General features: G+C 39.9%; 1 protein-coding gene and 1 non-coding gene across 2 annotated transcripts in view; one reads left to right on the forward strand and one right to left on the reverse strand.

Annotated features, from left to right (window-relative positions):
- The first annotated feature begins 938 nt into the window (after nucleotides 1-938).
- Nucleotides 939-24,187, forward strand: part of LOC149274998 (protein NDNF-like) — a 29,278-nt gene continuing 6,029 nt past the window's right edge. The window contains exon 1 of the mRNA XM_089504997.1: nucleotides 939-990. Within this exon, the coding sequence (XP_089361123.1) occupies nucleotides 939-990 (52 nt within the window). The remainder of the gene's footprint in view (nucleotides 991-24,187) is intronic.
- Nucleotides 20,708-20,778, reverse strand: TRNAG-CCC (transfer RNA glycine (anticodon CCC)). Its single transcript has one exon. It is a non-coding gene; the product is annotated as a tRNA-Gly (tRNA).

Consider the following 24,187-nt stretch of genomic DNA (forward strand, 5'->3'; position numbering starts at 1 on the left):
CAATTCTATTATGATTATTCTAACATAGTCCGCAGCGCTGTACAATTTAAATAGGAGGAACCTTGGGCTTCTTGAGGGCCCCACCGCTCGTGAGCTTACAATCTATGCAACGTTGGGTCAATGAATTCTTAGTTCCTATCAGTAGCGCGATTGGTTTCCTCTCTCGCTTCGTTGGCGGTAAGTCATTTCCTGTATTTTTATGTTCAGGAAACCACAGAAATCACTTAATCTAACCTTAAAAAAGAGAGAGAGAGAGAGAAAACGATAAAATCCAGTAGCCTCGTTTTTACGGGGCAAAAAAAAAAAACGAGGGGCTTTAGGAGCAGGATCTGATGGTAGGTAAAGGTATGATGGTAGACCTCTCAACAGTCCCGGATATTTATGGGACTGATCTGATTGTTGGGTTGTCCCTGGTAGCGGCCCCACTTGTTCTGCTTTTGGGAGAAAGTGAGGAGCATGGGCAAGTTGGGGAGATCCCCTGACCTTCCTTGACCAGTCCAGGAAGATGACAAGTCAATTGAGGTCTGGAAGTTGGTGGATCTGAAGACACGGTCACCTGTCCCTTTACCGATGGAGGTTGGTGGACCTGAAGACGTGGTCACCTGCCCCTTTACCGATGGAGGTTGGTGGACCTGAAGACGTGGTCACCTGCCCCTTTACCGAAGGAGGTTGGTGGACCTGAAGACGTAGTCACCTGCCCCTTTACCGATGGAGGTTGGTGGACCTGAAGACGTAGTCACCTGTCCCTTTACCGATGGGGGTTGGTGGACCTGAAGACGTGGTCACCTGTCCCTTTACCGATGGGGGTTGGTGGACCTGAAGACGTGGTCACCTGTCCCTTTACCGATGGGGGTTGGTGGACCTGAAGACGTGGTCACCTGCCCCTTTACCGATGGAGGTTGGTGGACCTGAAGACGTGGTCACCTACCCCTTTACCGATGGAGGTTGGTGGACCTGAAGACGTGGTCACCTACCCCTTTACCGATGGAGGTTGGTGGACCTGAAGACGTAGTCACCTGCCCCTTTACCGAAGGAGGTTGGTGGACCTGAAGACGTGGTCACCTGCCCCTTTACCGATGGAGGTTGGTGGACCTGAAGACGTAGTCACCTGCCCCTTTACCGAAGGAGGTTGGTGGACCTGAAGACGTGGTCATCTGCATCTTTACCGATAGAGGTTGGTGGACCTGAAGAAGTGGTCACCTGCCCCTTTACCGATGGAGGTTGGTGGACCTGAAGACGTGGTCACCTGCCCCTTTACGGAAGGAGGTTGGTGGACCTGAAGACGTAGTCACCTGCATCTTTACCGATGGAGGTTGGTGGACCTGAAGACGTGGTCACCTGCCCCTTTACCGATGGAGGTTGGTGGACCTGAAGACGTGGTCACCTGCCCCTTTACCGATGGAGGTTGGTGGACCTGAAGACGTGGTCACCTGCTCCTTTACCGATGGAGGTTCTGTATTGATTCTTCACCCCCCTGGGCCGGTCAGTTGAGATCAGACGATCTCCCCAACTGGTCCACGCTCCCCACTACCTGCAAAAACAGGACAGTAGGGGCATCTACCACGTCAGGAGAGTGCCCATAAATTAAGGCTGTCCCTTGAAGACTGAGACTGTTGGGAGGTATACTGGTATGACATCATAAACACATAAAGGGATTTAACAAAGTACGGGAGGGAAGTTTATTTCAAAGGATGGAGACATGTTAGAGCAAGAGGCCATCATCTACGACCAGAGGTTTAGATGGAATTCTGGATGGTCACCTGGTGAAGATCCACCATGTGGTGCTCAGCTTTAGAACGTCGGAGGAGGTCCCATGGAAGCTGTGATTGAGGTGTCACATAGAATGTAAGCTCACAAGAGTTGAAGGACTTGCAGTCAATAGGTCTTCATGGTTGGTCAGATCCTTCAAACCCGGAGAAGAAAAAAAACAAGCAGCTGAACAATCACTGGAATTCGAAAAATGTTCTCATTGAGTCATTCTCCATCTCCTGCAGGCAAGGGTTCCGTGTCAGGAAAGATTAGCCCCGGGATGGGTTTCCTTAAACTATAAATATAATAACCCAGACTCGACTTTTACTCTCAAGGAATTTCCACCAATAATTCATATACCCAAAACTGGATGTTTTTTGGGGTATTTTCAAATTTTGTGATGTTCCCCTTACAAATGCATGGAGGGGGGGGATTCTGCGGAATACAGTCTCCATTGGTATTTGCCCCTCCTCCCCCCCAGTCGGAGGCAACAGATGTTGTAGTGAGGACCAGGTCACACCAAATAAGTGGCATTAATGGAGACGAGGAGATGTGATAGAACATATTAATAATAATAATAATTATTATATAATATAAATAATATTTATAAATAATATACATATTATTATTATTATTATTTTTAATATATATACAATACCATCAGCGACGTCGGCCAGACCACCCATTGATGTCAACCAGACCACCCATTGATATCAGCCAGACCGCCCACTGATATCAGCCAGACCGCCCATTGATATCAGCCAGACCGCCCACTGATATCAGCCAGACCGCCCATTGATATCAGCCAGACCGCCCATTGATATCAGCTAGACCGCCCTCCAACATCAATGAGACCGCCCACTAATGTCAGGAAACCGTCCATTGAGATCAGCAAGACCGCCCATTGTTGTCAGTAAGACCCCCTACTGACATCAACGAGGCCAACCATTGATGTCAGCTGGACCCCGCCCATTGGTATCAGCAAGACCGCCCACCGGCATCAACAAGACCGCCCACTGACTTCAGCAGGACCGCCCTCTGGCATCAACGAGACCATCCATAGACCTCAGCAGGGCCGCCGACCCGCATTCAGAAAGCAGGAAGGCTGGGGGTAGCCGGATGGGGAGGGGTGTAGCCCGAGGGCTTCTCTTTAGACCCGGAGAACGTATAGATTTCGTCCGTCATTTCCAGTAAAGTAGAGATTTTTTTTTTCCATGTCGCGTCATTCTTCCTGTAATATCGACTGCCGGCATCCCATTAATTATTCACAAAAGTGGATAGATTTATAGGGCCGAGGGCGTTGTTCCATTAAGTAGCATTTTTTCCTCCCCAAATTTATTCCATTTACTATTTAATAACATTTTTTTTTTATCTGTTTTGTCTGCGGCTGCCGAATGCATTACTGTGAACCTCACTTTTTTTTTTCTTTTTTTCCCCTCCCTTAAAGGTTCTGTTCCACTTACACTGTCAAATTTAACACTTTGGCACCTAAATTCTGCATTCCTAGAACTAATTGGTTGATCGTGTAAGATTTTGCCTCATCCCTAACTTTCCAGCGAAATACGTAATTGTCACAAAAACGGGCAGTGATAGGTTGTCACCATGGAAACTGTTTCTATGGTTTTTTTTAAAAATTAGATTAACAATAATTACATTAATTAATAATAATAAATAAATAAATAAAATAAAGAATAAAACAGTGCAAGGTGGAACAGAACCTTTACGGTCGGAAAGCTTAATGAAGAAAGCTTGCTTGGGCAAAATATAAAACAGTCATAATTTACTAGGAGAGTAGTAGATAAGGTCAACAGCCTCCCAGCAGAGGTGGTAGAGGTTAATAAAGCGAGGGAATTTAATCATACGGTGAGACCGACTGCTAGTTAGCCAACTTATTTTTAGACATAAATGCCGGGGGTTTATTAGGCAACTGCCTTGTAATTATATTGGCAGAGAGGTTAGTTTCATCATTGATGAGTCATGTGTTCGCGTGATGTCATAAATTATAAATAGTATATTTAGGTGCGACTCGTACAGGGAGTTTCCGTGGAAATTTCCTTCTGGCGTCTCCCTGAGTTATTAAAGGTAGAGCACTAGATGATGGAGGTAAAGTATTTTAGAATAGGCTACATGGTTCGCGCATGGACACGCTAAGGCGGGTGCCGTGGGTGCACGGCAACCAGGCGTTCCAATGCAAAACAACGTGATTCCATATCAATGATCAATAACACGCATGCACAAAGAACGGCCACTCACTCTAACACCATATACTTACTTACATACACTAAGACACACACACTCCAACACCATACAGTATCCCTGACACCATACGCTGCCACACACGCACGCTAACATCATACAGTGACATGCACACACACATGCTAATACCATCTACTCACACGCGCACATACTGACACCATACAAATTTCAGAGTTAGAATTATTCCTTATCATGCCAACTTAAAACACATTTCTAACGGGCAAAAACGCCTATGTATTTAGAATGTGATGTCATAAAAGTCCCTGTGGAAATTTTTACTCGTAGGAATTTTTTTTTGCAATTATTTGATTTATTTTTGTATTTTTGGGGGTTTTTTTTTAATATTTTCCTAATTTTTTGGGAATTTTTGGGATTTTTATTTTTCTCCATCGCAAAATAAATAATATATATATATTATTTTTTTTTATTAATAATAAATAATAGCGAATAATAGGGAACAAAAAGCATGAACAGATAAATAAAATAGCATTTAATTTACTGATGCTCCCCCCAAAAAGTCAGATTAATTGGGATCTCGAGAATAATACTGTTACGCACACAGATGAGTTTGTTATCTGTGAATATACAATGACCCATTTTGTCTCCCCAGTCCCCGAGATGAACTTCGCGTTATTGATTTTCCTGAACAGCTCATAATCTGCAGTCTCGCTTCGCACCGCGCCATCATCCTAACGCCATCTAAATCCCAAGTGACACAGCCATCTGGAACATCGAGATACAACAGTAAAAAAAAAAAAAAAAAAAAAAAAAAAGGCACATTCAAAAGAAAAAAAAGTCATCTATAAAAAGTGTGACTCTACTCTAGTAGAGTGTGCGTTGAATAAATGGTAGGGAAACAGTAGTGCGACCTTGTCTGTGTTTACAAAGGTCGATTGATAATGAATGCAAGCGATGAGTCAGTCGGTGTCCCTGAAATAGCGGCATAGGGGGCCGTCGGCAATGAGAATAGGGCTCTATGCTGTCAGAACCCCTCTGTTCGTACTTAAGCGTCTGAATTTCTTTAAAAGAACCTAAAAAAAAAGTTTTGGGGTTTTTTTTTTTTCCTGTAGAAACGCTATTGGAATGTAACTATTGGAATGTTAGAAGATTTTAATACTTAGGGCTCTTTTCCAAGTCTAGTCATTTTTTAAAGGGGAACCCCACCATTTTTTGGGGGGTTATTTCTACTGAATTAAAAAAAAATCAAAAATATTGTTTTTGAATAATATGATGTTTTCAGGCAGCTGCCTATTAGCCATTTGTATGTGGCTCTATTATGGCTCGGTGTTAATCACCCAATCGGACTAATAAAAGTGTATTGAGGAATGGACTTGACATCTGGGTGGCCGCTGGCCGGATATATATGCAGCCGCACTCTACAGTCTATACCCGTAATAAGGACACCTCTGTTGGGAGTGTGGTGAAACGAAGGAGTTGTTGGGGCCAGGAGTGACCTTCGCCACCTTACGCTTCCAGCTGCAGAGCATCAGAAGGTGGTCACATGGGATCTCCCCAACTGGTCCCTGATCCCAGGATAGTGGCCGGAAATTTCGAGGTAGCTCGAAGCTTTTTTCAAGGGTGTTACTTGCAGTTCTGCATTGAGCCACTAGGGGGCCATAGTAACAAGAATTTAGAGCAGAGTTTATTAGACCCTTCTTGTGGATTTTTCCTAAAGATTTTCTTATCAACCACTTTCAGTAAATGTTCTGAACCTAATTTAGAATATTCTCTGACGAATATTCGTGTGGCTGGTGTATTACCCAGGCCACGCGGCTGAATTATGGCACCCTTCCCCTGAAGGTCGGAGATTTATGTACGGGTTTATCATATGTTAAATATATCGGTGATTCTGCTTCCCAGAATCTTGAAGAGCTGTAGGTCTTGTTATTCCTCGCATATGTCCTAGGTTGGGGTGTGTGGCAAGAGATGGGGATGGTCTGGCCCCAGATGTGGGAGATGTGGCCCTAGCTAGTGAACTCCATTGATTTTGCAGCTCTCTGGGTCGGTCAAGCGAGATCTGGGGTCTCTCTAACTGGCCTATGCTCAACGCTGCCTTCAAAAGTGGGACAACTTTGGAAAATCTGGACAGTCTCTCCCAAAAGACGAGACTCTTGCATTAGATGACCCTTGAGTGAGCGCTGTATCGTTTCCATTTGCTACCCATAACAACTATAATAGATATAAGTTCACTTTAGAAGCACCATTATTGATGGAGTTGGTAGATCTGACGTTTATTGCAGGTAATATTAATCCCGGAGGCTCATCAGTTTAGAGAAGATCATCATACAAAAGCAATACAGCCCTGTAGAATGCATTTTAATAAAGGAACGGTCACCTTACGTTTACGTTTATTGCAGTCCTTTTATTTCCAGGTTATATTTTGGCGAAGTTGAATGCTTTGGAAATCTCTAAACTTATTATAAATATTAAAAAATATAGATATAATATTTTTTGTGTCTAATAAAATGTCAGCCCAGTTCTAGAAAATTCTATTGGAAACAATATTTTTTTCCCCTGTGCTGTAAATTGAATTTGATACTACACTGCCCTCTGGTGGGCAAACCGAGCATTGCATTTTATGCAAAACAATTCTTTTTGTCGCCTGATTTACAATGCTTTCCCTAAAACAACTAAAAAATAAATTTGATTGTTATTGTATGCCCAATTAATTAATGGTGGCCCCCTTCTTATACCACCCTATGTGCGGAAGGGGATAATAAAATAGGCCTTGGTGGTATAGTACCCAACTATACCCCCCATCTGCTGTTCATGGGGATGAGGTGTTCATGTATGAAAATATACCCCTATGGGAGGTACAGACCCCATCCTATGCCTACCCCTCACCCCCATCAAGTTCCTGGTAGAAGTTGCTCCCTATCCCCTTTAGTAGGGGATGGGATGAGGGCGGTATAGTTTAGACCGGGGGTCTCCGGGTCTTCAGCAAACAATGTCCAGGTACAACATACCCCACTCCCTGCCCACTTCCTCCACAACCATGACAGTTTATATATTATATAAAATAATAATAATAATAAAATAATTAAAAATAAATATATATATATTTATATATAAATATAATATATATATATTATATTTATATATATATATATATATACAATATATATATATATATTATTTTTTTTTATATATATATATATTATAATAATAATAATAATAATGTACAAAAGAAAGATCATCCTTGTTTGAGATCTATTGCTATCTTAAGTTAAACCATGTTCCGCTACTTAAACCAGCCAAGTTCTCTCAACGCAATGAAGTATCCAAAAGAGGGAAAAAATAATTCTATCCCGATCATATGGTATCTATTTGGACATAAAAAGTATTTCCATTTCTTAAATACACTTTAAATAAAAAGAATGATTCTGTGTTTTTTTAAGAGGATGAAAAAAAAAATCTGGTTCTTGTTTGATTTTTAACGGATATCCAAGGAATTTTAGGGTTTTCAGACTTTTTTTGAGCGTCGAAAAGTAAAGTTATTTCTATTCTCTGCAATCTCCAATAAATATTCTAATTTAATTCACCCACGTAGAGCAGGCACCTATTCCAGTGGCATATTAAAAAATACCCCCCAGGCTTCTCCTACACGCACACAGTAACACACGCTACCAGGACGCTTCTGTCTGTAACATAATGGCAAAAAGCTTTTGTAACAATCGTGCCATTGGAACGCAGGAGTGATGGGAGTGATAAAGGGCCATCGGAACACAGGAGTGATGGGAGTGATAAAGGGCCATTGGAACACAGGAGTGATGGGAGTGATAAAGGGCCATTGGAACCCAGGAGTGATGGGAGTGATAAAGGGCCATTGGAACCCAGGAGTGATGGGAGTGATAAAGGGCCATTGGGACACAGGAGTGATGGGAGTGATAAAGGGCCATTGGAACACAGGAGTGATGGGATTGATAAAGGGCCATTGGAACACAGGAGTGATGGGAGTGATAAAGGGCCATTGGGACACAGGAGTGATGGGAGTGATAAAGGGCCATTGGAACCCAGGAGTGATGGGAGTGATAAAGGGCCATTGGAACCCAGGAGTGATGGGAGTGATAAAGGGCCATTGGGACACAGGAGTGATGGGAGTGATAAAGGGCCATTGGGACACAATAGTCATTTACAGCATTAACCCCGACTGCGCTGGAAACTTTTGTACTTTTTGCGTTCCACAGAAGCTGTTTGCGTCTGATGTCAAAATGATGTCATATTCGGGCGCTTAGACTCCATCTGTGCCCTGGGATTGTGGGAGCGCAGCGATTGCATTGGGGGCCCCGTTGGACAGGGGGCTGTGGGGTGTAATTTAAGCCAAGGGCAAAGGCTCTGCTCCTCTCTCCTAACAATAACTACATCCTATAGATATTATATTTGTGACATTCTATTTTTATATAAGAAATTAGAAAAAATTGCATATTGTCATATAATATATAGTTATAGTATAAAAAACAATATATTATTTATTATATCATTATATTATTTATGCCATTCATTTGCATCATTTGGATGGAATTCAGAGTATTTATGGAACTCTATAAACTCATTGCTGTTAAGGATCGGATCATGTATGAAATGATGTATATTTGCTCTATTAAATGAAAATATTGCATATTTCCCACATTTATTGTTAAAATACCAAATTAAAAACATTTTCTGGTATAAATTTAACTATATAATTAAAGCATATAGTCATACTAGCTCACGAGAAAAAGATGTAAAATTATATAAGCTGTTGCGACCTCGGAGGTCTCTTTTTCAGATGCAATCGATCCTAAAGACTCTATTGTATTTAAAGAAAACCCTAAATATATACTTGTAAGAATAACTGTTATGTTCCAGATCCTATATACGAAGCAGTAACCAATCAGTGCCTGCTTACTCATCACATGACAATTAAGCATTCCCTGAAAAATGATAAATAGGGCAAAAAAATATATATATATTCTGAGAAGGTTTTTTTGAAAATCAAAATTTTTTGGAATGATGTCTAATGCCGTCTTTGGCTACAAAAATATTAAATTCCGCACAAAGAGTGGGACAGCAGCTTTAATAGTATCAAATCCCACTTTTCAGCGGAAACAGAGGTTATTGCAGAAATATTCTTAATATAAAAAATAGTAAATTCCACACAAAGAGTGGGACAGCAGCTTTAATATCAGCCAGAAGAGTTCTGCCCTGGATGTTCCCTATGACATCATACACAGCGCACTTATCATTTTTTTTTTTTTAATTTTGACATTCGCGGCCGTCACGTTTAACTCAAAAATGCGCTTTTTGTCTCAGAAACTTTTGTTTCGTTTTATATGAAACAGCTGGATCTCGGAGAATAGTTTTGGAAGCAAAAGCAAGTCCACGGCTTAATATTTCACCACCTCACCCTTTAACGAAAACAGACGCAAAGAACTAATATATGGTTTTATTTATCCAGATTTTTTTTTTTATTATTTTTTTTTTTTTTTTTTTATTCGGCCAATAACTCACTTATGACATCGGATGTATAAATATTTTCCGGTGTTAGCGGGGTAGGCAAGACGGAGGATCGTTTGGATCGTAACACCAGCTTTTCTTACTGCCCTGCGGGATGTAACATTGCTAGACGCTCCTAAGGGTTTGATTTCATTTTTTTTTTTTAAATCTAAAATTTTGCAGAAAAAAAAATCATACTTAATGTCAACAATTTTGGGAAGAAATAATAAAATAAATCACTAATGGATCAAACGGATGTATACTTTTAGCAAGCGTACCCCCTAACCACCATGTGCCTGAATATCAAAAGAACAATTCTGTTTGATGTTATTGCTACAGATGAAGCTCATTGGAGCCAAAGTGGCACAGCAAGTTGTATTAGAACATTCATGTTGATGTCATTTTAACCCTGATTTAAATAAATATGGCTGTCTAGTTATATATATCGATAATATAGATGTATGTGTGCATAATAAGGCATCTGTATGAACATGACGGCCTACAGTTTAACATGGCCAAGTGTAAAGTAACGCAGTTGGGAACAGCTAAATATTTCAGTCTAAGCTAACCAGAAGGTCCAAGGACCCCTTAGCCCCATTAGCCCCTATGCCACATTACCAGCGGTGGATTAGATTACTCTATTGGGAGACAGGAGTCGTCATGTAGACCACAGGTCTTGGTTAAAAAGTGGTCCTGGGGTTGAAAAAAGGACTCTTCTTTTACAGGATTTTTTAGCTGAACGTCCAACTCGGGAGCCCTTGATTGAAGTCATAATTTTGGTTCAAATACATCTAAAATACATATCCTACTTCTGTTCCAGGACACTTCATTTGAAGAACACCTTCTGAGAGTAATGGGACCAAGTTGACTCCTATAGTTAAAGCTATGGTGAGTTTCTCCTGCGGAAGTTGCCGTCACGTGGAATGACTCAAAAACCTTATAATCCATAAAACGTATGGAATAAATGTTTCAACCCCCACCCCTTAATACATCTCTCAGTAGGCAGTATATAGAACATTTGGATATAATTGAAAGGTCAGTATGTCAACGGTGTATAGAATGTCACGTTTGGGTTCTTCTTGTGCCCAGAGCTTTTTCAGACCACGTTGACTGATTCTAAAAGCATGGATGAGCCAAAACCGTAATATAAATCCTAATTAGAACTGCGAGACCTCCATGCAGTAAAGGTTTTCAGTGAGACTGCCAGGATTCTTTCAGGAGGAAAGGAACTAAGAACTCTACTAATGTCGTCAAGACCGTCCATCTGTGGTCACCATCTGTCCTTGAAAGCAGCGATGGATCTGAATGTTTACTTTAGAGTTTCTATATTTAACGATAATAGTAATTTTTTTCTTCTAAGAGAACACATCACAAAACTCCCTGTTTTTGTGAGTATTCCATTTTTTCCGGACCTTCGAATGTCCTCTGCTCACCGCATACAGCGCCTAGGGAACTTACCAATGGAAACAGATAGGTTTGGGTTCCTGGACAATAATTTTACATGACAATAGTGAGATATAAAGCTCGTTATCAAAGAACATGCCCATAGTAATTAAACGGGTCGAGATGGTGAGGACTGGAGAGCAGGGCGGCCCAATGCTCCATCCCTTGGAAGTCCAGACTGGACTTCGATGAAGCCTGAAACAAGTGCAGGAGATGGGCATTTAAACAAACTTAAGGCTCCGGAATGGCGTTGAGGGGAGAAAAAATCCTCATCAGTGTTACCAGGACAAGGAGAGGCCGATTGAGCGATGGATCATTAAGTCAAGAGAGGCAACGGCAGCCTGGAGCTCTGTGCCGTACGGGGGAGGTTTTCTAGAGCTTTGACACTGTTTGCTGGTCCTGAACCTTATCCACCTAGAGGGTCATACTTCAAGACCCAAGAAATGTGGCTTAGTAGGCCTCAGCGATGTATCCTGGCCTAGGACACCCTGTCTACCCTTCTACATAGGAGAGATGGTGCCTCCAAATGGTCTTCCTATTTGAAGACTGACACCCTTGATCCTAATCTGTCCGCACTTTGGAACTAGCGATGGAGGGTCAAATTTGAAAGGATTAAGTGCCCCCATATGAGAACAAGCTGACAAAAGAGCGGAAGAGAGTTGACAGCTAAATTTGAAGATCGTCCAGTGGCCAGGTTGGGTCTTCCAGTGGTCAGGTTGGGTCTTCCATTGGTCACTCTACTCTCAAACTCCATACTCCATATCCTTGCACTCAAGACAGAGCTGGCAATAGATCTTCCTCGATTTTTTGTGAGCATAAAAACGGAACACGCAGCCTGTCGTAGGTGGCCGTCTGCCACACTCACGTCGTCACACGGCCGCCGGCCTTAAAGTGCCAGGACCGTCTCCTCACTCCCAGTCCAGCCCCAGTACCAATCCAATAAAAAGGAAAAAATGGTATATTGTACATTGATTTTATGATGCGATTATCTATAAATTATACAAAAACTGTATTATCCGTACTGTTTCATCGCAACGTAATTTATATTACTGCCGAAATCCACTGTATGTAATTGGTTCACCCGAAAATCGCTTGTTCTACCTGCCTAAACATTATTTACGCGTGGCAGATAACAATAACTAACGTGTCCGTTCAATTTATAGGACATAATCCCAGGCATTCTAAATCACGGATGAAATTTTACGGAACCGAGAGAATGTTGTAACCTCCCAAACCACACTTAGCCATAAACCTCTTAATGCTTTGCAGATGAAAACCGGGATATAGTTTGCCATCTCTATATATTCCCTTTATATATGTAAAAAAAAACAAAAAACAATCCTCCATTAATGTGAGTAATGTTGGTGCTTTGGGCGACTTAATTGTATGTCGTGTAATCTGAGGATTAAGACCTATTGTAAATCCAGATTTTGTATCCATTGAGTTACCCGTTTTTATAAATAAAGAGGGATAATCTACGGGCATATGTGCCCCGGACGAATAATTGTTTGTCGAGAAGGGGATGGATTACCCAGAAGCAACGGCAAAATGCGGCAGGTCAAAGCAAAGCCAACAAAAGGTTCAGATGAAAGCCCGTAGCATTAATTTATTGTATTTAGATGAAAGCTGCTAGCCTTTGGTTGTTCACAAGGCAAGCGTCTACTTGCCTGCCATTGTATACAATGACCTCTTTCAGGATTGGCCAGTGACATATTCTGGTTTATCTATGGATAGGAGCATAGGACTTGATGGCAGATCAGATTCAGCCCACCTGCTCACCTTGTCTGCTGTCTGTGACTCGAACCCTAATCAGTCCTCGTCTTAACTCCAGCATCTACCACCTCTGCTTGGAGGCTGTTCCACTCATCTACCACCCTCTCAGTAAAGTAAAAGTTCCTTACGTTACATCTAAGCCTCGGATCCTCTAGTTTTAGATAATGACCTCTCCTTCTAACGTTTCTCCTCCTTTGAAGTAAACTCCCCCTTTCTACTTTGTTAAATCTGTATTTAAATGCTTCCATCCCATCCCCTCTCTCTCTTTTCTCTTCCAAGCAAAACATATAGAGACCCCTTGGCAAGCATATCGCATAATCACAACCCAGCGTGAGCTGATTCCACGTCCCAACCACAGAGATCCTTATAATTAATGTTAGCCAATGTTGCTGCTACAGCAGAAGCTCATTATAGCCAACGTGGTACAACTAGTAGTATCTCGGCTGATGTTTGTTTTGATGTCTTATCTCTGTTAAATTTTTATAAGAAAAACCATAACCATAAGAAAAAAACATTGGCATTGGGATAAAACTGGGCTTCGTCAGAGGAAGACGTTCATAAGGTCCGTGCTCATACCTGATTGGTTAAAAAGACTTACCAAAAACACTTCAATAAAATAAAAAGGTACGGCATAAAAATAAAGGGACATCACATAAATAAGAGGACACCACTCAAGTATGGCTGGGAAGACCATAGATCAAAGGATCAAGGATTTTAAAAAAAAATTCCGAGATAAATCATATAAAAGGCTTTTCGCTAATTAGAATTCTGTATTTTTAAGTGTGCGCGACCATTTAATGTTTTGCTGTTGGGCGAGATTCTTATCCCCCTTGTTTCTATTCATGTGGCTCGTTAAGCAACCCTTTCCATGACGTGCTGTGGGAAGTCGTTGCTACTATTAATATGTTACCAGCAGCACATGGAAACCACGGATGGTATCAACCAGCCTTTGGGGGTAATTTCCAATTGCAGAGAGATTAAAAAAACATAGAATCAGAGAAGCGGATACGAACAACGGTCCAGCTAGTCTGCCCATGTCTCCTGATGGAAAGACTCAAACCTTAATCGGTCCATTGGCCTCATCATGAGTATAAAACTCGTTACATTAGCTCCACTTCCCTTTAATGTTTTGATTAGTTTGACTTCACTGTGATATCTTCCGGGAGGATAAAAGAATTTCATTAAGAATTTTTGCTATTAGTTAACCAGTTCCGAAGGCCTGTGTCTCAAGATGATCGTCCTGCTCGATAACAATCATTGCTGTTGGCCACCACGTTAGAAGCTTTGAGTAGAAGGAACCTTCGTTTAGGAATTTAAAGAGAAAGAATAACCATGTTCCACGATCATAACTTTCCAACCTACGTACAAAAATCTAAACATTTTGCTATTTTGTATGTGGAAGCGGCTATCTTGCAGAGTCCTCAGCCATCCCCTCAGACCTACTGAGCTAGTGAGGTCTCCTACTCCATCCGGTCATGCTCCTCCAGTGCTCTGGGACAAGTCACACCTTGGGTTTCTCCACCTTCCTTCCCATATAAATGGGTCTGGTCTCAAGAGACCTTCATTCTACTCAACTGACGCACACTAGGAGCCCCTCTACCCAGTAGGAGCCCCTCTACCCACGCATATCTTCAACCCTAGGCCCAGAAATACCCTAGTGCCTCCATGGAACATGACGTATATTGGTGAATGTAGTTATTATAAATAACTTAATTTCCCTTCAGTATAGTCTGACAATTATAACATATCCCACCCCATTACATAGAAGGTAATGCGAGGAAACGTTCCTTGTCTACTTGGGGTTATCGGTTGCGTTTAATTAAGTAATGCTTACCAGACTTTAGATGCAAACGCAAACACTGATGGATAGATGCGGGGTCGATTTTACGTTTCAGGTGCTGTGGGACACTTCATTAACCCCGGTGACACCACGCTTCAACTTAAAAATAAATAAAGGCTTTGAAGGAAGGTCATTCACATAAAATGGGAAGGTCACAAGAGGACAAGTCATGGATCTTCTTCATGATTGACAAACGACTATTATCAGTAACCACTTGCGTTTTGCCCTCGGTTGGGTGCAAAATACCACTTTCTGGACCATAGAAATTTTTGGAGACAATATATTTGTTTCCGCAATGCACTAATTGAGTCTTTTCACCACAATCATCATGAATTGCTTACATCCATATGTGAAAGTATCTTTATAAGTACATGAGAGTCTAACGTGGAACTAGTTCTAGCTCCAACTATCTTTAAAGCTATTGATTTAACACCCGGAGACCCCATATTTTTTGGTATACATATATATTAGATCAATTTAACGCAGCCCTCACTTAGACATGCTAATGGAATATGTTGGAAGGTCCATCTAACCCAGAGTGTGGATGATAGATTGTAACTCATGCACTTTAACCACTCTGTAACCGTGCGCTATATCACTCAAACCATTTAACCCACAATAATTTTCATCTAAGTAACCCGTCATAAAAAAAAAAAAAAAAAACATTCCTTCAAATGTCTCTAAAATATTTCATGGTCGTTTGAAGGTCTGGCCCCGGCCTCTTCATCTTGTCTTTGAAGGCAAATCATAACTGTAGGGTTATGAATTCATATTTTGTCTTACGGTAGTATGTTTTCAATTAGTGTCCTCTACTTCACCTTGACTGGAATTTGAGGTCCATCACAGCCACTAGAATCCAGCTTGAGTTATTTTATGGTGGCCGGATCTCTTTGCTAACCTTCTAAATGCACGTGTCCATCAACGATTTCAACAAAAACTCAGCTTTGGTCTGGTTTGAGGAGGGAGTAAACAAAAAGTTCTTCTGAAGTCAATGTCTAGGAACCTCATTCTCAGATTAGAGCTTTATTCGTGTATTAATATTTGCATCTGACGGTGTTAAGGGGGTGACGAACATTGTTGTGGTTCCACAACTGCTAGACTCCAACATCTTGTCTCAGTCTATCTCGAGAAAATGTATGTTTGGTACATTTTTTTATGTTGAGAATGAGTCTAGGTGAGTGAGTGAGACAGAGAACAGTACTCGAGATGAGTAAATAGACTGAGGTTTATTGAACAGGACATGGGTATTTATACACGCAGAACCAGGTCAAATACAATGTCCTCCACTCCACCCAGAATAACTATTCCGTCCGTCTGCCTGGTGCCCTTTCCCTGGCGCCCTGCTGTGAAATATCCCAGTGTACAGAGAACAGGGTGACCCCAAACCCAGTATATGCCACTCCCTTCTCTCCAAACAGCACACCGATCTGAGGCTTTATTGGGGAGCGACAACCTCTTGAAGTTCCAGGGGAATCCTGCTGTCCGTCGGTCAGGTGTTGCAGGTGGAGTAAGAATTGTGGAAGCAGGAAACAGGGCGGTGAATATAAACCTTGAACCATCCAATGCTGGTCGCCCCGGAGGTCCCCCTATTCTTGGGTTGACTGGGTTGATTTTGGGAAGTGCGAGCGGTCGTGTGGGGCAGCGCCAACTCGCAATAGCAGGAAAGGTGGCAAGAACATAGGAGGGAGTGGGCAGTGGCACCAGGGCCAAGTCCAGAGAGTTCCTAGGGATGTGTCTAATGGAATCATGATGTTGCCAGTCATTCAGTTTTAAGGCCACTGGCCAATTAATGTCACCCACGCGCCCCACATCCTAATTATAGGGTGGTTTCCTTGTGAGGCACTAGCCCAGTCTAGGTCTAGGTTACGACTAGGCAACCCGTCATAACCATGTGAGGATACATTGCATATTTTCCGACTATCATCTCGACGTGCCAAAATCATCAAGCATTTACTATATGTTTACAAATTCCTCTAAAACCCAACCATGTGCCTTGGGTACACAGTCACCTATGATTTCCCAACAGAAATCTGACTCCGTTACTATCCGAAGAATTGATCAAAATAATACTTTTGAATAACTGTGTCTTGTTCCCTCAAGGGAGCAGGAAGCAACTGAAAAAAAACAAAAAAAGGAATTATTTAGTTTGAATAAATAATAATAATAATAATAAAAAAATATATATATATATATATAATTATTTAATAATTTAATTTTTCCCATCTAAATAATGTATTTCCCATTCCAGGGATGTCACAATATATACATTATACATGTTCAATAACCTGTCCCGATTTCTAAACGGAGGTAAAGACATGTTCTGTGCAGTGGCATATTAAATTCCTATCTCAAACTACCTAGGGAGTTCTGAACGTATTCTATAAGATGTATCGATTCCAGCTAAATCCGACTTCTTATTAATGACTTATTGAAGTATGAATGATCCAAGGCATTGTGTGCTGGACTTTTTAAATGCCACCATAGGCAGAAGGATACCCGAGTGTCCTTCCACCAAGATGCATATATTTGATTTTTTTTTCCACGATGGAAGCCATCAATGAAATCTGTACATTATAATTCATGGGGCAATCCTCTCTATAGATAATAACGTTTTTTTCCTTGCAAATTATAGGAAGATAAATTGAGGTCACTGAGAGTCAGGTTGGATGTAGTAGAGGTTTCACAGAGCATGGTTGGGCTGAAAATATTCTATATTATATATATATATATATATATATATATATATATATTTAATTATATATTTTATTTTTTTATTTTTATTTTTTATTAAATTATATATATATATAATTTATTTAATTATTTATATATATAAAATGTATATATATATATACAATTAAGTTAATTAGATATATATAATTTATTTAATCATATATATATATATATATAATTAAATGAATTATTAAATAAATATTTTTGAAATGTACAATATTTACATTTTATTAAATAATCAGAAATTAGTCCAAAAAAAATAAAACATTTTTTTTAGCTTATGTGACATTTAACTTGAATTTAAATAGAAAGTATTATCCTAGTAACACAGAACATATTTAGAGAAATAAATAAATTGATTAATTAATAATATAACAAATAAATAAAATAATTATTAAAAAAAATTAAAAAATATATATATATAATTTATTTTTTTTTAAAATTTTTGTATACCCAGTGCCTGCATAATATAAGATATATTTAAAAAATATTACTCTTTTACATTCTTAACATTGCTTTAAAAAAAAATATATATATATATATATACATATATATATATATATATATATATTTACCTAGTGGATAAAAATAAACAATTTTCCCCCATATATTAATGCATACGGATTTATCTCCTTGACCCGGTGAGTGAGATTAGATTTCCAATCAGTTAATGCATTTTCTCCACATGTGGCCAACAATCTACTTACTATTGTTGGGATTCTGGGGTTTTTGCGCATTTTCCCAAGAGCTTTTCAGGAAGAATCCGAAAAACACAAACCCCTCTTAACAGATGGAATGACAATATCTTAGAGACAGCAGGACTACGAAACCGAAAACCTCTTAACTCATCAATTTTCTTCCGTAGCCAAGATTACAGGATATGCGATTGTGACATGGTCGAGGCGTAGTTTTTCTTGAAAAAAAAAAAATCATGCAAAATACAATTTAATATAATAATTTATCATTAAACATTTTTTGCGAGAAATTCTTAGAGAAAAAGATTTACGTGTCAAAAAATTCTAGAACAAGGTAAGAGTTGGCCTGTGAGAGATTACCGAGGGGGGCTTCACTGCACCCAACTAACCTTCTTCAGGATCCAGTCTCGTATTTATCACCACCACCACCATGGTCCCCCCTCCTCACCGCAGGATGGAAGTACGCTATGGAGGCTGTGCTGACTCGCCGTGGTCATACCCGGGCTACCCAGAGCCTAACCTTGCGGGACAGGGCCAGGACTGCCCACTGACGTCGGTTGGTGGTCCCGCTGATGTCAACACCCCCATTTAAAGGTAAAATGGGCGGGGAGTGGGGCGTGTCAAGACCCGCTCCCGCGACCCCGGAAGATTCTGGTGTTGACCCAGAGAAGCGGCTATACCTGAGAGTTCCCAGGTATGGCCATGGTCTTCCATAGTGTTAACGTGCCGGTTGAGGAGATAAGTGATCTCTTTTTTAGCCAGCCCTTGGATAGGGGCTTTACGGGGGACCATGACCATCCAAAAGGGCAATTGGGTCCCTGTTATGAGGTAGAGGGGCTGCCATTCCCCTGAACCTGCCACCCTAGGTGTAGTCGGCCTACACCGGTGTAACCCACTTCCAGGAGGACCTTCTCCGATATCTCGTCCTTATGTTGAGGGAACTATGTTGGGAAATGATGTCATATCTCAGTGCTCCACCTCAAAAGGCCATGCCGTGATGAAGAAGATCCACAAATCATTAATTACACGCTATAGTATGTTAATGAAATAAACCTTAGCATAGTCGTCTTTTAATTGTCTAGTCAACAGTGACTCTTTTTTTCAGTTTCTTTGGCAACGACCTATCAATAACAGCTTTTGTGTCACATGACAATAAAGTGTTGCCACCAAAAATTGTAAATGAGACAAACTGATTAAAGAATTATTTCTGTTGCCTAGGTTACCTACCTTAGAATAATTACACCTCAACTCTTGCATTGTTTGGCGTATGACGTCTTTCCAGGCCTGGTTTTTCACCAATAAAAAAATAATGTCATTTAATTAACGCCCATTAACATAATTAGAACAGCCCCGTAGGGAAAGAATTGGACGAAGGGCCCCCATGAATGAAGTGCCGGACGAGGTACCACGTTGAAAGCCTAGTGTTAAGGGTTAAGGCATGACTAGGCAAAATTTTAGCACCTAAGGTGTTAAGCCTTTGAGGCACGTGCAAGACCAGAAGGGAGGGGGTAATTGCCCTCCCTGAGGGGGATATATAAAGGGGGGGGTTTATGCTATAGGGTCAGCATTTTAAAAAAAATATTTTCCCGCCCATCCCTCCCTGATTTTTGCATTAGCCGGGGGCTCAGGTTTTTTAGGCTGGTACGGTGCAGGAGTTAACCCTCTAGGTGCGGTTACTTGTGGCACACAGAGGTGTAAGTGCAGGACACTCCGGGGGCAGGCGCCCCTGTGAATCGTAGGGTCATGTGACTGCCGCGCTGGGGGACGCCGGCAGTTCCAGCAGGGATACAGGTGGACACGCCCATACCAGCAGGGATACAGGTGGACACGCCCATACCAGCAGGTTACTTCATGGTTATGATTGGTTATCATTGTTGTTGTGATTTTGACGGTGAAATGTTTATATACTGGGCCAAAATATGTTTGGCTAATAAACGGTTATAAAGTTATCAATGATGTAAACATTTAATAAAGGTTGAGTGTCGCGGTGCCGTGTTATATGCGGTCCGCACCGCGGACAAATTAAAATCCATAGTTGACGATTAATAAAGTTTTTGAAATAAAGAATTGTCTCTTGTTTTATTTAGAAGGGGGGGGGGGGGGACCGAAACTGGACGCTACTTCATTCATGTAAAATTCTTACAAGAAGGGAAAGTCAAAAATGCACTTTATTATAATTTTTTTGTACAAACAACATTTTGACATCAAGTTTCGATTCATGTCCTTAAAACAAACATCTGCAGGGTTTTATTACCATTTTTATTAGTTATTTGATACGTTTTTTGGCTTCACGTCTGCCTATGCCGCACCCGGGGCTTGCTCAATGATCATGGCCCTATATCTTCCTGGGCCTGTCGCATTCGTTTCTGACCCTACTTACATCCGGAGACTTTTGCGATTTCTGCTCGTTATTTTGGATTTCTGCCTTAGCGATTTCACCTGTGACTCCGAACTTGCTTTGCCTCTTTGTACTGCGTTTGATCACCAGGATTTTGAACTATTTGGAGTGGGCTTTGACTTCTCGCTCCAGACCCCCTCTGCAGTCTACACTGCCTCCAGACCTCTCTGCAATGTGCACTCGCTCCAGACCCCCTCTGCAGTCTACACTGCCTCCAGACCTCTCTGCAATGTGCACTCGCTCCAGACCCCCTCTGCAGTCTATATTTGCTCCAGACTCCCTCTGCAGTCTGTAATTGCTCCGAAGATGAAATCTTGCCAGATACTTCTCCTAAAGACAGTCCTGATATGCGCTAGCCGGGATTCGAACCCGGGTCGCAAGAATGGGAATCTTACATGAAACCCCTGCACTACCAGCGCGCTGGTTGGCGAATGTGTGTCTTGATGCGTGTGAAAACACACATTTGACACCAGATCAACCCAAAAGTGCATTTCTTTTTGCATATCTCGGTGCTCTGCGAACCACAGGGGCTGGATCTGCCATTGGAGTGAATATACCCAACCCAATGCTGCACCATTATGAAAAGTATGGCCGCCCGTACCCAACCCCCAGCTGCACTTTTGTGATTTGGCGGCTGCTGGCCTTAATGTGCCAGGCAGGTTGTTCAAAGTAAAGAATACATTTTGCTAATCGGTGTTGCAGTGTGTGGTCACCGGCAGGATATCCAGCCGTCGGCCGTACATCATTAGGCTGCCACCACCTTAATGTGCCAGGGCCCCCTGAATCTTTCATTTCTAGATGCTCCTCAGACTTTCCACGTTCTGACTATTTTCTTTCCTACATAATCTTGAGACCATTGGGACTTGGGACGGTTAGCGGTTCAATGTCACAAGCAGGATAATAGGTTACTAAAGACGTGGGTCTGTGTCTACTAACAGATCCGTCTCGCTACCTGGAGTCATAGCCACACATGTTTCCAATAAAGATCTGGTATGTTTCATTGCGCTGGGATTTCATAGCGAAATTCGCATGCCAGCACACCTACGAACTGTGACCTTGTGAAATCGACCAAAAGATTAGTTATTTAGATCGAAAAATGTGAAAAAGACACTTGAAACCCCTAGATTGACTTTCCTCACTTTTCAGATCCAACACCATTGGGAATCAAGGACACAATTCCATTATTCTTAAAATTCTAATAATATAATACAGAATACACAAAAAAAACTAAAAACTCAAATTTTATTTTATTATATGTATTAAAAGTCCGTCCATCTTTTATTTTTTCTGTGGTTAATTAACAAAATTCTATGACATTTTCCACAAATGACTGCATTTATTTACAAATAGGAATCATGTCATTTTTGTAATTTATTTAAAATTATGTTATTTTCACTGAATTTTACTTAATAAAAGGAGTAAAAATCCAATTGCCGTTTTCCTTGTCAACAAGCCCTTGTCTCGTTTAAATATAAGATTTTGAGTGGGTTAGTTTATATTTTCGAAAATCTCCATTTCTTTAAATATACGGTATATTGAAATATATAATGTAAAAAATATATGTAAATTTTTTTTTATGTAATTAAAAAAAATTAAATTTTTTAAAAATATGTAATGAAAAAAAATATATTTAATTTTTAAAAAAAATATGTAATAAAAAAATGTAATTTTTAAAAAAATATGAAATAAAAAAATATTTATCCATATATAAATATTTAGACCTTTTTGCAAAAATTCACAGAGTGTATTTTTTTTTTTTTTACACGCATTAAACAATAAAAAAAAATAAATAGCAAACCGCTTGGATTTTAATCTTCGCTTGATCCTACTAAGCTATGATTAAGACAAAATACACCTATTAGATTTACTGCGCAGAATTTACCAAGGGTCAATTAGAACTTCTTAAAACCTAAAAACGAAATTGACGCTCCTCCTTAATGCATTGATATATATAACATCTATATTTCAGGGTTGGCAGCTTTCGCACGCTTGAGTCACATTTTAACTTGAACATTCCTTTTCAGATATCAGAGAACAGTCTTTTTTTATGTGCGTGTTAGGGAGGGGGGGGGGATCAATCACAGCACTTTAGAGTATTAAAAATGAGCTACAACATCCTATCACACTCACAATCATACCGGATTATTGTCGTTTGTTAGGTCAGGAGTTTTTTTTTTGTTTTTTTTTTACAGTAGCTTGTAAAGGGTTAAGTGGGTCTCCCCCACCTCCTCCTTTTCTTTTATTCAGAATCTTATCCTTCTGCAGATCTGCCAAAGAGGGAACATAAGCAGAAAGAGAGAGAGAGAGAGAGAGAGAAAGTGGTCGTTCCCCCCCACCCCCAGCTAAAATGCGACTCTAAAATCATCTTCTCATTTTCAGAATTGATATTCCTGGAATAAAAAAAAAAAAATAAAAATAGAAAAAAAAAAAAAGCATATTCAACCTAAAACGGGTCGTCGTGGTTGATCAGTATGAAAAGCTCTGAGCGCTGCGTTATTTCATGTCACGTGTAGAAGAACACTCTTTACACTTTAATTCAACAGGAGCGAAGTAACTACTTGTGATCCGTCTGGAATGGGAGGTAAGGTGATTTACTTTACTATATAACGTTGTTATTAAATGGCGTGTAGTAATTTCTGTTGTATCTCATTAAAATTCCTGCCTGTCTTAAAAAATCTCCATGGTCGCTTGTTGTTACATTATACCCAAGAAGCTGAAAATATTTAAAGTATCACATATAACGCTGCGAGCGAGACGCAGGTCCTCGATGCACCTGTTACGCAAGAATTATACAAAATTATACAAGTGATTCTGGGAAAAAATATACATTTATATTAATAAATAACGAAGAGCAAAACGGCATGGATTTTTATTGAAATTGTACTGAAAATTTTAGCAATTTATTTATTATATTTTTAATATTTTTTATATTATTTATTTATTTATTATTATTATTATTATTATGGGTCAGTGGGTAGAATGCAGTAATGCAACAATAGGAAAAGTACAAAAAATATACACAATGACATATTGCAAAAAAGTGTATAGTCACGTACAGGGGACATGGATTACAATAATAATAATAAGTAAAATAATCATAAATTATGCAAATACGTACAAACCATTTTTATTAGCCACCAAATTAATCATAATAATAGTTATAAACCCCCCAAAATATATATATATACTTAATATTATTCGCTAAATTGTTTCGAAATTCTCAAATGTCAATCAACTCATTAAATGATAAGGTTTTCAGTATGTTAGTCGTGTTTCTGAAACATATATATTTAAATATATAATAAATTATATAAAAATATATAATAATGTAAAAATATACCGTACGTAAGTATAAGAATCTAGAATAAAAAATGAACAGAAATAAATATTTAGACCTATTTGCAGAAATTCACTACATACACCTCTTTTTTTTATATATCATTACCTATTATATTTATGATTTGATGCTTCACCAAGCCAACTGTCGGTAAGTAATTACTCTGAATATGTCAGCTCCAATCTTACAGAACAGGTTTCCATGACGACATATAACACATGCCTTAGTGATTCGCTACATGTACATATCACATAGGAGTCTATGAAAAACCATAATAGTGGCAGGATTCCCATCTTCGAGGGTCGCCATTGACATGTTTCTATATCAGGTCTATATTACTCTTTTATTGTATGTGTTATGTTTATACTATACAGTGACGCTACTAATATTTGCTTTATTATAGGGCTAATTTGCTAACATATAATGGCGACGTTGATTATATTTGTATTCTAAGACTTTTAAGATCCTCTTACTTAACCAACAACAAAAAA

Source organism: Sceloporus occidentalis, unplaced genomic scaffold (assembly GCF_023333645.1).
Source record: "Sceloporus occidentalis isolate IW3139 unplaced genomic scaffold, rSceOcc1.0.p SCAF_305, whole genome shotgun sequence".
NCBI lineage: Eukaryota > Metazoa > Chordata > Lepidosauria > Squamata > Phrynosomatidae > Sceloporus > Sceloporus occidentalis.